Genomic DNA, 12,019 nt, shown 5'->3' on the forward strand with positions numbered 1-12,019 from the left:
GCAAAGACTGCCAATGTAGTCATGCAAAGTTTCAAGTTCTATACACAACCAAAAAGATGACGAGTCGGTGGATGAATTTGTTACCTGTTTAAGAGAACTTTCAGTTAAGTGTAAATTTGGGACAATGACAGAAGAGTTGATTAGAAATCAACTCATTATACAATGCAGAAGCTGTAAAATGCAAGAAAGACTATGGGCAACAAAGGATCCTTCATTGAAGGATGCCATAGATATTGCAAAAGTGATTGAAGAATCTGAGTATTGTACAAAGCAAATGGAGAAGAGGGAAGCTAGGAGTTCTGGGGAGGTAGTGGCAACATCCAAACTGTTTAAGTTTAGAAATAGTAGCAAATTTACCAACAACAGTAGGGTTGACCATAAAACATGCACAAAGTGTGGCAGTAAGTATCGCTCATTAGATTTAAAAAAATTGTTCTGCCATAGGAAAAGAATGTCAGAAGTGTGGATGGAGAGAGCACTTAGCTGGGGTGTACAGACAGAAGGAACTTAATAAAGGAAAAGAGGCTATAGTAGTAGATGAGGAAGTGGGTACATATAGGAACAATACCATTGACGGTATTATTTCTGAGTCGAGCAATTTACAAGAAATAGCAGGGAGATTGCAAAGACCCAAAGCTGAACGTATCTTAAAAATTGAAACGGATATGATGGTGGACTCGGGTTCATTGTACACGATTATACCGAAAAAATGTTTATGCACAAATGGCCCTAGCAAGGTTATAACCAAAAGACATAAACCCGGTGGGTACCAGGGTGAACACATTGATTGATATAATAGGGTATATGCACAGAGAAATAGTGTTCAAAGATAGGAGGATTAGGGGCAAAGTTTATTTGGCCGAGAATGGACCCTTCTTTTTAGGGTGGTATCAGTATGAACTCCACATTATCGTAAACCCTTGTGCCCCTACCCAAGTTATGGTGGTTGAAGTTGTTACTCTGTAGGACACTCTGAGGGGCAAAGGAGGTGTTTAGAAAAGAGTTGGGGGAATTGAAGGGGTATGTACACAAGATTAAGTTGAAACAAGGAGCTATACCTGTACAACACAAACTCAGGAAGGTGCCGCTATTAGTTAGAGAAAAAGTTAAAGAGCTACTTATGGAAGTGAAGGAAGGTGGCATAATAGAACTTTTAGAGGCGTCATAATGGATATCGCCTGTAATAATTACTTTTAAAAACAAAACTGAAAGTTAAAGGTTTGCGTGGATTTAAGAGGGTTGAATCAGAACATAGTGACAGATAACTTTCCATTGCCTAATATCAATGAACTCATTCTGTTACTTAAAGATGCTAAGTATTTTTTTCAAAACTAGATCTCAAACATGCATATCATCAAATAAGGCTGCACAAAAATTCCAAGGCATTGACCGCATTCATCACCATGGAAGGCACTTCTCTATTTGCCAGAATGCCTTTTGGCTTATCAGCAGCCAGTGGCTTCCAGAGAATGATGAATGACATTTTTAAGGGCTTGGATAATTTTATGTATTTTCAGGACGATATTCTAGTGTTTGGAAAACCACAGTGTCACCTTGAAAATGGCATTAGATTGTCTTTTGAAATCTGGGTTGGCTTCAAGACAAGAAAAGTATCAATTACTTTTAAAGGAAATAGAATATCGTGGTCACACCTTAACTGAAGAAGGTTGTAAGCCTAAGAGGGATTTGTTAGCTGCCATTAGATATGCACCCACACCAAAGGATAAAGATCAGTTGCTCTCATTCGTAGGTTTAATTGATTATTATTATTCCAAATTTGTGAAAAATGTCGCTAGCAATACAGAAAACGTGAATTTTGTTTGGGAGTCTGCACAACAACGTTTCCAACAAATAAAGAAGGAGGTTGTAGCGCTAACATATTGGTACCATTTGATACTAAAAAAAACTATTGCAACTGTCGATGATAGCGCAATTGAAATTGGTGATGTTTTGTCTTAAATGCATGGATCCACAGAGAAAACTGTCACTTTTGCATCACAAACCCTACCAACTTCTGAGAGACATTATGCAGCTATTGAAAAAGAAACTTTGGCATCAACATGGGGCGTAGAATACTTATGCACATATGTGTGGGGTAGTAGTATCACATTGTGTACTGATCACAAAACATTGAGAATTTAATCGCCAGGAGGAACTGGGATAGGTTCTGCAAGGCTTGTCAGCCTAGCTTCGCGCTTACAAGAGTACAACTATAGAACTGAATACATTCCTAATTGGCGAAATGTTCAGGCAGATTGCCACGCACGCTTAGCTGTCAACTGGCAACAAGTTGATGAAAAAAAATGTCATAGAAAGTGAACAAGAAGGGTCTGTGGCGAGTGTGCATGGGGTGATCCATTGGGGTAAGGGTATAGTAAGTGAGGAGGACTGGTCTATAGCTCTGAAAAGTGAAAATGTACTAAAAAGTGTAATAGACTTGGTAAAATAAAGGAGTGAGAAGAGAGCACTCTTCCTGTAATAGTGCTAAGTTTTAGATGAGCTATCTGAAGTGAACAGGAAAATGGTGTTGCAAGGAGTTAAAAATTGTTCCACCTGCAGGGGTACGCAAGAGATTGTTTGACATTGCACATGAAGGACATTTATGGCAAATGGTTACAAAAAAAAGGCTCAGAATGGAATTTTGGTGGCCTAGGATGGATGACGATGTAGTAGAATGGGTCGAATGATGTTAAGAATGCAAAGAAAGTGAAAAGCGATTAAGAGTTGGAGTACAAACTGAAAGTGGCAATATAACCAATTCAGGCAGTCCGTGGCATCGTGTATGCATGGACTTTATTGGACCTTTGTCAAGGTTGGATTGTGGAAGAGGTTTTGCTATGGTAATGGTCGACGTTCATTCCAAATGGTTGGTAGTGAAGTTTAGGTCTGAAAGCACCATGTCAACCACCATAAGGGTTCTGAGAGAAGTATTTAGTGAGGAGGGTTTTCCTGTTGTTCTTATGGACAGACAATGGTACACAACTGACTTCAGCAGAAATGAAAGATTTCTTGATGTTACCTGGTATTAGCTATGGCTAACATTGAATGTGGGAATTTTGATTTCAGATCTAGTATGGGCGTATAACACTACAGAAAATATAACTATGGGTAAGGTACCGTTTTGTGTCATGAGAGGGAGAAAGCCAATGTGTAAACTTAATCCCTCTTGGATGCAGAATTTGATCGAAGGGAAAAATTATCACAGTAGTTATCAAATCTACTGTGGAATGTAGCAAGCCTATCAATCAGCAATTTATAAAGCGCGCTACTCACCCGCAAGGGTCTCAAGGCGCTGGGGGGGGGGGGGGGGGGGCATTACTGCTCGAAAAGCCAGGTCTTGAGTTGCTTCCTGAAGGAGAGGTGGTCCTGGGTCTGCCGTTGGTGGATGGGGAGGGAGTTCCATGTCTTGGCCGCCAGGTAGGAGAAGGATCTTCCTCCGGCGGTGGTTCTGCGAATGCGTGGTATGGCGGCGAGGGCGAGGCTGGTCGATCACAGCTGGCGGGTGGGCGTGTAGAAGGTGAGGCGGTTGTTGAGGTACTTGGGGCCCAGGTCATGGAGAGCCTTGTGTGCGTGGGTGAGGAGTCTGAACGTGATTCTCTTGTTGACGGGGAGCCAGTGCAGGTCTCTCAGGTGGGCGGAGATGTGGGCGTGGCGGTGGATGTCCAAGACGAGTCGTGCGGAGGCGTTCTGTATGCACTGGAGTCTTTTCTGAAGCTTGGCTGTGGTTCCTGCGTAGAGGGCGTTCCTGTATTCCAGTCGGCTGGTGACGAGCGCCTGGGTGACCGTTTTCCTGTTTTCGGTGGGGATCCAACGAAAGATCTTTCAGTGCATGTGCAGGGTGTTGAAACAGGATGACTAGACGGCGTTGACTTGTTTGGTCATCGAGAGGGAGGAGTCCAGGATGAAGCCCAGGTTTCGTGCGTGGTCCGTTGGCTTGGGGGTGGTGCCCAGGGCAGGGGGCCACCAGGAGTCGTTCCAGGCGGAGGGAGATGATCCCAGGTTGAGGACTTCCGTCTTGTCTGAGTTCAGTTTCAGACGGCTGTTCTTCATCCACTCGGCGACGTCTTTCATTCCTTCGTGTAGGCTGGCTCTGGCGGTGTCTGGGTCGGTGAGAGAGAGGATCAGTTGGGTGTCGTCGGCGTAGGAAATGGTGTTGAGGTTGTGTTGGCGTGCGATGGCCGCGAGGGGGCTCATGTAGACGTTGAAGAGGGTGGGGCTGAGCGAGGATCATTGAGGTACGCCGCAGATGACTTCGGTGGCTGCAGACCGGAACGGGGGGAGGCGGACTCTCTGGGTTCTTCCGTCGAGGAACGAGATGATCCATTCCAATGCCTTTTCTTGGATTCCGGTGTTGCTGAGGCGCTGTATCAGTGTGCGGTGGCAGACTGTGTCGACGCTGCAGAGAGGTCCAGGAGGATGAGGGCAGCTGTTTCCCCATTGTCGAGCAGGGATCTGATGTCGTCGGTGGCTGCGATGAGGGCGGTCTCGGTGCTGTGGTTGGCTCGGAAACCGGACTGTGAGGGGTCGAGGGATCCGTTGGTCTCGAGGAAGGCGGCGAGCTGTTTGTTGACAGTCTTCTCAATGACTTTGGCAGGAAAAGGGAGGAGCGAGATGGGGCGGAAGTTCTTGAGGTCGGTGGGGTCCGCTGTCGGTTTCTTCAGGAGGGCGTTGAGCTCGGTGTGCTTCCAGCTCTCCGGGAAGGTGGCGGTGGTGAAGGAGATGTTGATGATGTCTCGGAGTTGGGGTGCGATGATGGAGTCGGCCTTGTTGAAGACGTGGTGGGGGCAGGGTTCGGCAGGGGATCCGGAGTGGATGGTGTTCATCGTGCGGGTGGTGTCTTCGGTGCTGACCGGGGTCCAGTTGCAGAGGGTGGTGGTGGGGGGGCGTTGGTTCGGTGATTGGGTGCGCGGTCTGTGCGCCGAAGCTGTTGTGTATGTCAGTGATCTTGCGGTGGAAGAATGAGGCGAGTGAATCGCAGAGGTCTTGCGAGGGTGTGATGTTGTTGTTTCCGGCGCTGGGGTTGGAGAGCTCTTTGACGATGCTGAAGAGTTCCTTGCTGTTGTGGGTGTTGTTGTCCAGTCGTTCTTTGAATGTTGTTCTTTTGGTGGTGCGGATCAGCTGGTGGTGTATGCGGGTGGCGTTCTTGAGGGCTGTCATGTTTTCTGTAGTCTGGTCGTGGTGCCAGGCTTTCTCGAGGGTGTGGCAGTTTTTCTTGGATGTTTTGAGTTCGTTGGTGAACCACGAGGTTTTCTTGCTGCCGGGTCTGCTGGGTGGGTTCTTCAGAGGTGCGAGATCGTTGGCGCAGTTGGTGAGCCACTTTGTGAAGTTGTGGGCTGCTTCGTTGGGGTCCGTTGCGGTAGCGGGAGGGTTTTGGCTGAGGGAGGTGGTGAGCTGGTCTGCAGTGATCTTGCTCCAGCTCCTGCGGGGAGCCTGTTGCGGGTGGTGGTGGGTCGTGGTTCTCCTGAAGTTGAAGTGGACGCAGCTGTGATCAGTCCAATGAAGTCCGGTGGAGTGGCTGAAGGAGATGTGCTTGCTGGAGGAGAAGACGGGGTCAAGCGTATGGCCGGCGTAGTGGGTGGGGGTGTTCACCAGTTGCTTGAGTCCGAGGTTGGTGAGGTTGTCCAGCAGGGTGGTGGTGTTGCTGTCAGTGTTGTTCTCCAGGTGGAAGTTGAGGTCCCCTAGGAGGATGTAGTCCGAGGAGGTGAGGGCGTGCGGGCTGATGAAGTCTGCGATGGATTCGCTGAATTGTGTGCGTGGTCCCGGGGGTCTGTAGATGAGAGTGCCTCTGAGGGTGGTCTTGGGGTCGGTGTGTATCTGGAAGTGAAGGTGCTCGGCGGCGGTGAGGGTGTCGTCGGAGTTGGTCGTGATGCGAATGGTGTTCCTGTGGACGATGGCGATGCCTCCTCTGGTCTTGTTGACGCGGTCCCTCTGGGTGATCTTGTATCCGTCCGGGATGGCTATGGCGATGTCGTGGGCTGAGGAGGCGTTCATCCAGGTTTCCGTGAGAAAGGCGACGTCTGGTGATGTTGTGTCGAGCAAATTCCAGAGTTCGACGGCGTGTCTGTGGACGGAGCGGGTGTTGAGCAGGATGCACTTGAGGTGGTTGTTGCTGGTGCCTGGCCTTTCAGGTGCGGTGCAGGTCCGGAGGCAGGTGAAATTGCAGGCTTGGCAGGTGAAGGGTCCGTGGGTGCGCCTCGGGGTGGCTCGGTAGCAGGCGGGGTTCACGTCTGGTTTGAGTGCGTTGAGGGTGGCGGCGGCGTAAGTCCGTCGTGTGGGCTGGCAACGTCGGGGGCCAGGGGTCCTGGCGCTGGGCGCGGTCCAGGCCCCGTACGGGCGCAGACGGGCTTGCCTCTGGCGCGGCCGCGCAGCGCCTGCATTAAGAAGGGTGGAGGGAGGGAGGAGCAGCAGCTGGGAGGCGGGTGGCGAATGGGAGAGGATGGGGGCGGGGCCGCAGGGGAGGCAGCGGCGGGAAGGAGAGCGGGGGGAGAAGGGCACTGAAAGAAACCAACAGCAAGAGCAAAACGGGCAAGCTAAAAGCAGAAAGCTAAAGCCGGAAAGAGATTAAAACGAGCAGAGGCTAAAGGCAAGAAACCATGAATACAATAAGAGCAAAACAGGCAGGCTAAAGGCAGAAAGAGAAACGAGCAGAGGCTAAAGGCAGAGTACAATTAAGGGCAGCAGACAAGCAGGAGGAGGGAAATCGGGAGAGAGAAAGACGGACAGAGGAAGAGGTCAGATTTGATACTTACTGCCCACCACTGGGCCACCAGGGATGAGGCGCAGGCGGGAGCCTGCGGGTGGAGGAGGGCCTCGAACTTCGATCAGCAACAGCGGCGAGCAGGCAGAGCACTAGCAGGGAACGCTAGCGCGGTGGGGGAGCGGACCTGGCCTGAGAAGCCTAGAATTGAGCCAGGTTATTGGGTCAAGATTAAATCGGGTTAATGTTCATACGACTATAGGCAGCCCATTTATTTAAATCGGGACCTGTAAAAAAGGATTGAATACATTTCTGGGTCCTTTCAAGGTGCTGAAAGTGCAGAGGTGGCATGTGATGCTTCCTAACAGTGAAGGATGGAATTCAAGAAGAGTGGACAAATATGGAACTGAATTAAACTGGATGAATGAAGATGTGAATGGTGGGTGTACTGATTACATGTTAATGAGAGATGAGGAAGTAGTGAGTTCAAGTGGCACAGAGGGTTGAGTAAGAGGTGAAGGTGGTGCAAACTTTACTGCTGTAAAGAATTCCAATGCAAGGTAAAGCAACACAGTTAGCAGAATTCCTAGACCGAGAAGACTGCCTGTGTTTTTGCAAGATTATATTACATGAGTGTTAGGTATACAATATAAATTAGGTGGTAACATTTTACTGCTTATATTGAGTTAATTACCTTGTATATGTACTTAGTAATAGTCTTGCATCTTTTGAACATTATGATGAAATTGTGTTCATTGAAAGATATCTGATATTTGTTTTTTTTCCCTTTTGTTTTTTCTCTATTACCTATTGTTCTTATTTATTGTAAACGGAAGAGGATGTGTTATAATGTTCCTTGCTTTTTACATTGTGTTGGTCTGGAAACTCCTCTCAGACATTCTGTGTTCTTACTTACAATTTTGTACGGTGGAGGTTCTCCAAGCTGGAAGTTACCTGCTGACTGGTGAGGAGAGCACCAAACATGAGAATATGTGTTCTCAATAAATACTTAAACTACTTTTGGAAGAGTATGACCCATCATTTCACTCAGCTGTGTGATGTATGCCTGTCAATCAGATGAGTGTTTCTCTAATGTGGGTTTTTGCCTTACAGGTTGTTCGCGGTTCATGCCAGCAGTCACCCAGCATGCCCCTTTCTTCAAAGGTACAGCTGTGGTGAATGGCGAGTTCAAAGACCTGAACCTAGATGACTTCAAAGGGAAGTACCTGGTGCTCTTTTTCTACCCCCTCGACTTGTGAGTAGTACTGCCTGGTAGCTGGCTTTTTACTTTTGTTCCAGTACATTGTAACTTATTTAGGTGGCCCCCTTTTCTGCATGCTCAAATGAAGAGGTATGATGTGTAGCTTGTAATTGAGATCCAGCATGTGACCTTTTACGTATTAGCTTTGTTGACAGGAGGGCATTTTATTTGCTGATTGATGGCTTTTTTTTTGTTTGTTTAGAAAGTATTTGCTGTTTCTATGACACAGCCTGTCATAAAAATGTCATATTATTCATAATTGACCTTGGTCATTTAAGATGTTTTACTTTGCTGTCATGAAACCAGGCTGTTGCTTTCCCAGATGTTTTTTGTTTAAAACGTAAAGAGATGGGCACACATAGACTTTCTTAAATATACCATGAAAGTACTATATCTTTGACAAAAATACATAAAGTGCAAAATGTTGCTTTTTAAGTTCACCACTTTCTACAAAGCTTTATCTTCTTGCTCCTTTTTATAACTCTCCTATTTGAGTGCTCACCTTAACTACGTTAAAACAGTATTTTGTTTGGTAAAGAGCAAACCCTCTCAGGTTCCATATTGTAGCATGGGATGTTGCTTCATTATTATTTATTTATTTTTGGACAGCGAAAGCAACACACACAGACACCAAGCTATTCTCAAACACTTTTCCTAACAAAAAGCCAGGCTTTTGGCATTGTCGGTGCTTGTTGGTCTCTACTTTGAACTTTCAGGCTAACTCCTGTGAGTGGTGGTGCTGCCATTTAATTTCACTAGTACTGTAACTGCAGCTCCACAAAGTAATTATTTTGGTGCTATTGTAGAATGTATATTGCAGTGTAAAATTTATAACATTTCAACAAGGCAATGTTGATAAATAATATATTTTAAAATATGTCACCCTACTGATAGCTTGAGTGGTCGTATCATCTGACAGTTTTGTTGATCATTTGGATGGATATGGAAAATGCTTCTGTTGTCTGTTTTAGACAGTATTGTTACTCTGTTTACTAATGTGCTAGCTGCAAAAATATTATGTAGTTTGAATTATGCAAACTGTTTATATCGCAACGAATAAAGGTTCAATTGTGTTTTAATACTTACAATAGGTTTCTCTCAGCGCTTAATTTTTGGAGACGGAAACTTACTATTTGTCACTCAACCTTAACCCAGTGCAAGACAGAGTGAAAAAGAGGAAACGGGTACAGAGAAAGTATACAGGAATGGAAAAAAATCTGTAAGAGTGAGATAGTCAAAGTGTAGGATGGCAGAAGATGGAGGAGTGAGGTAGTACAAAGGAAAGAAAGCCTTATATTCAACAACTCGAACATCTGGTAGCAGTTCTGCATTTTTTGAACAAATTCTGTACTTCGTCCTGTCATCCAGCTCAGTGGTATCAACGTACTTATTAGGAAAGGCTGAGTTGGCATAACTGAGATTTAATGGTTACACACCAGTCTAGAGGGCAGCTGCATTAACCCATTGCGCTATGTTATCTGAATGGGGAAATGTTTATCACGAGAGTTGTTTTTGGGTCCATGTGTCGACTCAACTTGTCAGCTTTGCATAGTCGATATAAGTACTGTTTGAGTTGGACATGCTGTTGTGTGTGTGAAGGGTATTTTTTGCAGCATAAAAGTACTTCAGTAGACTGATGTGGAGTTTGAGGGCCACCAGATAGGATGAGATATTGTACTGCTATCTGAAGTTCTGCGGTGGTTGCAAAGTTCCATTGGATCTTGCCTGTAGTGGTGATGTACCGACCTCTTCTGCCTGCATTGTACCTTCTGAGTAAATGGAAGCTTGCAAGAATTTCCCAAGCCTTGTATCTTGTCTTCATACAAAGAGCTGACCCTTTACCCTGTAGCTGGCATAGCATCTGGGATTAATTGGTAATAACATGTTTTACCGGTTCCTGCATGTCTTACTGGCTTCTACTTTGGCAAAGACTGAGATCCAAAGCAATCTATATTTTGTGTGATCTTTTGTTTCCCTGTGTTGCTCCCTTCTTTATTATTAGCTTGTGTCAGTGGTTAGCCCGTTCAGTCATCGACAAGGGACCTTTTGAAAATATGTGGAAATTCCAGAAGGTACTTGTAGGAAGTTGGCTCTGTATGTGCTATTTCAAAGTAAGGAATAGCATGCACAGAGTCCAAGGGTTCCTCTTAGAGGTAAAATAGTGGTGAAAAGAGATAATACTAATGCTCTATTTTGTGGTAGTGTGGTCGAGCAGTAGGCTTATCCAAGGAGTAGTGTTAAGCATTTGTTGTACATACACATAGACAATAAATGAGGTACACACACTCAGAGACAAATCCAGCCAATAGGTTTTGTTATAGAAAAATATCTTTTCTTAGTTTATTTTAAGAACCACAGGTTCAAATTTAACATGTAATATCTTGTTTGAAAGGTATTGCAGGTAAGTACATTAGGAACTTTGAATCATTTCAATTGCATGTATACTTTTCAAGTTATTCACAAATAGCTATTTTAAAAGTGGACACTTAGTGCAATTTTCACAGTTCCTGGGGGAGGTAAGTTTTTGTTAGTTTTACCAGGTAAGTAAGACACTTACAGGGTTCAGTTCTTGGTCCAAGGTAGCCCACCGTTGGGGGTTCAGAGCAACCCCAAAGTTACCACACCAGCAGCTCAGGGCCGGTCAGGTGCAGAGTTCAAAGTGGTGCCCAAAACGCATAGGCTTCAATGGAGAGAAGGGGGTGCCCCGGTTCCAGTCTGCCAGCAGGTAAGTACCCACGTCTTCGGAGGGCAGACCAGGGGGGTTCTGTAGGGCACCGGGGGGGACACAAGCCCACACAGAAATGTCACCCTCAGCGGCGCGGGGGCGGCCGGGTGCCGTGTTAGAACAAGCGTCGGGTTCGTAATGGAAGTCAATGAGAGATCAAGGGATCTCTTCAGCGCTGCAGGCAGGCAAGGGGGCGCTTCCTCGGGGAAACCTCCACTTGGGCAAGGGAGAGGGACTCCTGGGGGTCACTTCTGCAGTGAAAGTCCGGTCCTTCAGGTCCTGGGGGCTGCGGGTGCAGGGTCTTTTCCAGGCGTCGGGACTTAGGTTTCAGAGAGTCGCGGTCGGGGGAAGCCTCGGGATTCCCTCTGCAGGCGGCGCTGTGGGGGCTCCGGGGGGACGGGTTTTGGTACTCACAGTCGTAGAGTAGTCCGGGGGTCCTCCCTGAGGTGTTGGTTCTCCCCCAGCCGAGTCGGGGTCGCCGGGTGCAGTGTTGCAAGTCTCACGCTTCTTGCGGGGAGATTGCAGGGTTCTTTAAAGCTGCTCCTTTGGATAAAGTTGCAGTCTTTTTGGAGCAGGTCCGCTGTCCTCGGGAGTTTCTTGTCGTCGAAGCAGGGCAGTCCTCCGAGGATTCAGAGGTCGCTGGTCCCTTTGGAAGGCGTCGCTGGAGCAGAGTTCTTTGGAAGGCAGGAGACAGGCCAGTGAGTTTCTGGAGCCAAGGCAGTTGTTGTCTTCTGGTCTTCCTCTGCAGGGGTTTTCAGCTAGGCAGTCCTTCTTCTTGTTGTTGCAGGAATCTAAATTCTTAGGTTCAGGGGAGCCCTTGAATACTAAATTTAAGGGCGTGTTTAGGTCTGGGGGGTTAGTAGCCAATGGCTACTAGCCCTGAGGGTGAGTACACCCTCTTTGTGCCTCCTCCCAAGGGGAGGGGGTCACATCCCTAATCCTATTGGGGGAATCCTCCATCTGCAAGATGGAGGATTTCTAAAAGTTAGTCACCTCAGCTCAGGACACCTTAGGGGCTGTCCTGACTGGCCAGTGACTCCTCCTTGTTGCTTTCTTTGTTCCCTCCAGCCTTGCCGCCAAAAGTGGGGGCCGTGGCCGGAGGGGGCGGGCAACTCCACTATGCTGGAGTGCCCTGCTGGGCTGTGACAAAGGGGTGAGCCTTTGAGGCTCACCGCCAGGTGTTACAGCTCCTGCCTGGGGGAGGTGTTAGCATCTCCACCCAGTGCAGGCTTTGTTACTGGCCTCAGAGTGACAAAGGCACTCTCCTCATGGGGCCAGCAACATGTCTCTAGTGTGGCAGGCTGCTGGAACCAGTCAGCCTACACAGATAGTCGGT

At 47.2% G+C, this 12,019-nt stretch overlaps 1 protein-coding gene across 2 annotated transcripts in view; it reads left to right on the plus strand.

The window, feature by feature from the left end:
* PRDX3 (peroxiredoxin 3) overlaps positions 1-12,019 on the plus strand; it is a 54,527-nt gene that overhangs the window by 15,955 nt on the left and 26,553 nt on the right. For both annotated transcript variants that reach the window (XM_069239237.1, XM_069239239.1), the window contains exon 3: positions 7,811-7,952. In XM_069239237.1, the coding sequence (XP_069095338.1) occupies positions 7,811-7,952 (142 nt within the window). The remainder of the gene's footprint in view (positions 1-7,810; positions 7,953-12,019) is intronic.

Source organism: Pleurodeles waltl, chromosome 6 (genome assembly GCF_031143425.1).
Source record: "Pleurodeles waltl isolate 20211129_DDA chromosome 6, aPleWal1.hap1.20221129, whole genome shotgun sequence".
Classification (NCBI taxonomy): domain Eukaryota; kingdom Metazoa; phylum Chordata; class Amphibia; order Caudata; family Salamandridae; genus Pleurodeles; species Pleurodeles waltl.